This window comes from Anomalospiza imberbis, chromosome 1, assembly GCF_031753505.1.
Source record: "Anomalospiza imberbis isolate Cuckoo-Finch-1a 21T00152 chromosome 1, ASM3175350v1, whole genome shotgun sequence".
Classification (NCBI taxonomy): domain Eukaryota; kingdom Metazoa; phylum Chordata; class Aves; order Passeriformes; family Viduidae; genus Anomalospiza; species Anomalospiza imberbis.
In genome coordinates, this window is record NC_089681.1 from 132,932,678 (window position 1) to 132,938,677 (window position 6,000).

Here is a 6,000-nt window from a genome sequence, read left to right on the forward strand (position 1 = left end):
CAGTAGAGCTCAGTTGTAAATATATTTAACCACCTATTTTTTGGACTCAAATCTTTTGAACTTTAATCTGTTTGGTTCTTTGATGACCTGTCTGATATGATGGTTTTTGTTCCTTTTTTTTTTCTTGGTTTGACTTCCCAAGGAAAGTGCAAGAAACTGCTGTTTCTTCATTTGCCAATCCATTGTACAAAGACCTTAGTTCTCCTGGGAAAGTAAAGGTAAGCTACCTCTATATGTTCAGAAAAATGTGAGGTAGTCCTCAAATAGTTTTCCATTAAAAGAATGCAATCCCTGAGTGAATAGTATTTAATAAAAGAAGTGAGAATTAAAAATTGACTCAATATTCAGATCAGTTCCAGTGCATTTTCAAAACATAGTAATAGTTGAAATCAGCTCAGTTTTGACAACATCTCAGTGTTTATAATTATCATGACTATAGGCTGATGATTTGGAGGAAAAAAAAGTGTTTTGGATTAAATATTTACCCGCATATATATAAGAATAAACTCGCTGAGACTCGTCTCCTTTTGTATCTGGAAAATAAACAAATAAAGAAAAAAACTCAAGAAAAACCATCCAACAAAAAAAAACACACAACAAAAGAAACACAACAACAATAAAAAACACAAAATGCATGATTCGACAAGCAGTTGCCTTTGCACACTCACTTAACTTTAATAAAAGAGTTTTTAGTCCTCCCCAGTACCTTAAAGGTACATCACAATTACCATCACTGTAAAATTCACCTTGACACTAAACAAGAAATTGGCCACACATTTCTCTAGTACCATTTGCTGATCAGAATTAAGAGACTGATAGAATAACAAAGAAATTTTTGAATAAAATATGTATATAAAAGTGAACATATTTCAGCAAAAGAATTAAAGGCAAGATTTAATTATCAAATTAGAGTTATAACTAAAATTCATAGCTTACATTTAACAAGAAATAAATTATTTAATTACAATGAAGGTATCTCTGATATTTTGTTTATAATTAAAAATAATATAGACAAAGAACCTTGGAGTAAAAAGAAAAAAAGCAAAAAAAAAAAATTTAAATATCCTTCCTGCCCTCATTTTGATACTACCCTTATTAGCATTGAAAGAGCTAGGCTTGATTTGAAATAGAAAAAAAAACTTCCTTGTCCTTTGCACAGTCAATAATATAAGATTCCACAGCAGCTTTGAATAGGATTAACTATGACATGCCATTTACTTTCGGTAAAAAGGTCCTTATACCTGATTTTAGAGGCATAAGATCAAATGAATTCACTTATAGGTTGGAGTTTGTGAGAGCTCCAAGTTGGAAATATTCCCATCATAATCATGTCCAATTCATCAGGACATTTTTATTTTAGTTAAAATAGATTCCTGACAGGCTTCATTTAATAGCAAGTTGAAAAACAGAAGCACAGAGTCAGGAGAGACATTTTCATGGAAGACAGCCCCAGGCATTGTGATTGAAGTCCAGCCATGTACCAGAACTTCCTCTATTTTCTCTAAGACTGGGAAAATACATGTTTACACTAATTCTTCTTTTTAAAAGAAAACAGGCATTATGAGTTTTCTCCAAGTCTGATGAGACTTAAATCTGCATGGTGTATCATCAATCAAAGGAGATGACAAAATGTGCAAAAAAGCTCTTGTCTCCAGCTGAATATTCACAAGTTATGCCCTTGTGGGAGTCTCTGAGCTTCATAAAGAACAGTTCTGAACCTTCCTGAACACTAAAATCATGTGGGCTTAGCATAGCTCTACTCTTGCTCATAATACTGCGTCGTAATTTTGGTTCCATAGAGTGTGTTACCCAGGCTCCACATGGCAGAATATATTATTTTCAGCTCACAAAAAATATTCTGAAGCAGTTTTTTTCTTTTGATAGTCTCCTAGGTATGCCATCTCATCTGCTGTTCAAATCAGTGTTTCTCCATGGCATGAGGTATGTAATAATACGTTTCTAGGATGCGTGTTGGACTAGTAATGGAAATTCATTTGCAGAGGAAAGGGAAAAATCTCACTTAAAGTCAGTGGTGTACTGCTACTTATACTGTTAGCACCTCTGGAAATCTGAGAAAGATGACCAGGGCTGAATTGGTTGGCAAGGACCTCACAATAACAATTCTAGCAGTGTGCATATCTACTTGTTATAATTTTAGCTCTTCATATCTACTTGTTATACCATACACTAATTCAGTAAGTTTCAGTCTGGGCAGATGCTGAAGAAAATGTTTAGAATTACTGAAATCCTTACCTGAAGGGTTCATATTATCTATTTTCTCATACAGTTTTCAATCAAGGAAATTATAAACATTTCCTTGAATAAAAGGAAATTACAATATCATGTACCAAAATTAGTGATCCACTGCAATTACACTATTGTACACAGATTGACTAAAATAATACTAAATATATATTGGAGCAAGAGCTCTGGAGACAAAGAGAAAAAAGGCGGAAACACATGCAGAAGAAGGTTAAATAACTTGATCAAGTGTATGTGGTAGGTAATTGTTTTGGTGGAGCTATGCTAACTTTATTCAGCTGAAAGTCTGGTCTAAAAGTGTTTCAAGATTTTATAGTTTTCTTTCAAATGTTACTTCTGTAATGAATCTATAGCCATTTATATGTGCATTAAAAAAAAAAATTAATCACTTGGATTTTTTCATTCTGTCTTTTTTTTTTAGTATCCATTTAATGAAAATGTGAATACTACTTCTTTTCCAAATCCTCTCTATGGTGTAGCAGCAGAAGACATGGAGAAATTATGTAGCTCGTTGAAAACTTAAACACAACGCAGGATCAATAGTGATCGTAACTCTTTGCCTAAAGATTTGTTATAAAATCTGGAAGTGTGTCATGATACTGTAGTATTTGCAATATGAATTAATAACTCATCACAGAGTAACTCTTATTAAAACAATTACATTCAGAGAGTAAATTTATATTAAAAGTGGAATCCAAACATAAGTAAACCATAATTATATAAGGTCTTCTGTCATTTCTGTTGGTGCTGAAAGAGATTGATAATTATAACTATAAATTCATTTTACATTCATACAGTTCCAATTCCAGTATGTTAATAAAATGTTTAATCCAATCCAGATTCTTTATGCTTGGGAATCATAATTTTATGTTCATTATTTGAGAAATTATGTCTTAAATATTTCTGTAATTTTGCATTAGAAAGGGATTTTAACTGACTCAGTGTTCCAAGATGCAGAAGCAAAAGAAAAGCCTTTATAAAATTGGAAACATATAAAACTAAATCAAGAGTGGTCATGAATCATAGATTTGAATATTGGCTCAGCATGTGATTTATCTATGTGACACACCAGTATATACACGTATTTTTAAAAAAAATATTTTCATTATTAACCTTGATAGTTATATCTGACCAAGTTTCCCTCTGGTCACCTCTACAGTTCTGTAGTTCTGACCACAGTGCTCCTGATAAATTTAGCTTAGTGGTTGACAGAGGCTGGAAACTGGCATGTTCAGGAAACCATATTTCTGCTGAATAGGTTGGCCTCCCACACAGCTAAAACTTATGTCAGCCCATGCCTCCACGAGAAAGATATCGGGGAAGAATTCTGGAGTGCCTTGTGATTTCAGTTGTCATCTTCTGTGGTACCAGGCACAGCTCGTAACAGTGTTTACACTTTAAATAACCTGACAAAATGTCATCTTCCATAATACCCACTTGCTTTACACAATCGTCATTTTTAGCTCGAAGGCTTAAGTGTTCCTGCTGTGCTTGTGTTTTCTCCCTTACTGTATTTCTACAGCCTGCTTAATTTTAAACCCATTGGCAAGTCTGAAAGTTACTAAACTTCTATAAATTGCATAAAAACAGACATCTGCAGTGAAGATGGTATCTCTGTTAATACCTTTATTCAGGGAAAGCGGAATTGCTTGACATTTATTAGACTTTTGAGACTCCAGACAGAAAAGCACACTGATGCCTGCCTTCATTCCATCATGCACAGGGCTTCTTGGTTTGGGTTTGGTGTTTTGTTTTCTTTCATTTTTTCTTTGTAGAATAACCATAACATATATCTTTCTATATATCTTTCTATATATCTATGTATCTTTCTACCTGGGGCCACAGAACTATTTTTTAACTTCTTTTTTTTTTTATCTGACTGGCATGTTGTTTCATGGGTACTAGGAATAGCAAGGCATGATGTTTGCCCGTCATTGTCCCCATACCTTTCCAGCAATATGCTCATAAGTGTCTGATGCATTCATACACACACTTGCCTTAATGCCATCTAGTTAAAGTTACCAAATGTTATTCATCAAGGTTTTAAATAAGAAAATGTGATGACACATGCTGTTTTCTTTTTGAAACAAGTTTAGCGTGACTGAAAGATAGATTTTTTTAAATTAAACTTGTACCTGTTAGGTTGAGACACAGAGAACACATTTGATTCTGGAAAGTGCCAAGTGTCTCCAGCTGATGAACACTGATATTCTGATAAATCTCTGTGAGATGACTGATCTCTGTGTTACAAACAGGCATTGAACATCCTTACATGGTCAAGCCAATGTACTCAAATTCTCTATTTATTCTGCAATAGACTAGCACTAGCAAAATTTCATTAAACACTAAAATGCTGGTTATGCTATAGTTCTTAAATCTCCATTCATTGTGTCATGCTATGTGTATCTGTACAAAATTATAGTAATGAAAAGGATAAAAATAACAATGGAAAAATTTTACCACATTCTCCCTTATGAAAAGAAAACAATTTATTTTACTGTTTATGGTACTCATATTTTATTGTCCCAAATAAAAGTAGATGATTATAAAGAATTGTTGTAAAAGAACTCATGGAACATCATATTACTCATCAGTAATTATCTTCTGAGAGAACTGTGACTCTTACAGATAATCTCTGAAACAAGGTAGGTCTTTTATCAAAATAATTTTCAATTTTTATTAATGACAGAATGCTTACAAAGAAAGTGCTGAAATTTAGACTTTTAATCTTCCTGAACTTCAATAATTTTTTTGTCCTCTTATTTCATGAAAAATAAGAGATTTAATTATATTCAATATATGGTTATTTTTTCAGCTGACTAACAGCCTCAGACTGAAATTTTTAAGACAAAAAATGAAGTTTCTATTTCATTTTCTAAAATTTTTCAATACTGCAATCCAAATTCATAGAATTCATATTCTCAGTCATCCTTTCCACAGTTTCAATTTCAAAATCTAAAGAACAAATCTAAAGGAAATACACAGGATATGAATATACAGGATAAGATATTGTTACCTTTGTTTTACATAGATTTCTTCTTCCAATTTGTAATATCCCCTGACTAAATATCCTCTGTAAGCTTAGGCTGATATTGTCATAAACTTCATGTAATAAAAATTATTTGTTTCCAAGTGACCTGTTTTCTGGGAATAAATTAGATGATGGATACTCTCTACAGACAATGAATACTATACTTAGTCTAATTTAAACATGTTTATACATCAGTGATCCAAGGTAATGGCAAAAATAAACTACAAGACAAACTTTCAGTGTGGTCTATATGGTCTTCTCACAGTTGTTTTGTTTCTGAGGTCTCACAATCATAAAGAATATAAGCATCCATGTCTCAGATTTGGCTAATCTTCATTTCAAACCAAGATTTATTTATGGTACATATCAACAATCATGTTTCATACACAGATGGCCAGGTCTTGTCTCAAAAAGGATCACTGAATTTGCAGCTTGTTCCAATACTTGCCTCAACATCTGCCACTGGCTACTGCTTTGCAGTTTTGGAAGAGGTGTTGAAGGGGATCAGGATCTTATCTTCTGTTTGCAAAACCCGAAGTACAAGTGGCTGTGAATTTTTCTCCTTGCCAATACTGAGGGGCTCAAGCCTTTTTCACAGTTCCCCTTTGTGTTCGGAGGCTGCACTGGTGCAGCTGTATCTGTGTTTTTGCATGGTTGCCCCATGCCTCCATGTTTTCCTGCATCTGCTGGTCATTCCAGTGGATATT

The 6,000-nt window shown here is 33.3% G+C and overlaps 1 protein-coding gene across 1 annotated transcript in view; it reads left to right on the forward strand.

Moving 5' to 3' along the window:
- The window catches only part of MALRD1 (MAM and LDL receptor class A domain containing 1), a 236,655-nt gene extending 233,555 nt beyond the window's left edge, over positions 1–3,100 (forward strand). Inside the window, exons 38-40 of the mRNA XM_068212566.1 lie at positions 143–218; positions 1,885–1,941; positions 2,684–3,100. Coding sequence (XP_068068667.1) covers positions 143–218; positions 1,885–1,941; positions 2,684–2,785 — 235 coding nt within the window. The 3' untranslated portion in view covers positions 2,786–3,100. The remainder of the gene's footprint in view (positions 1–142; positions 219–1,884; positions 1,942–2,683) is intronic.
- The last annotated feature ends 2,900 nt before the right edge of the window (positions 3,101–6,000 follow it).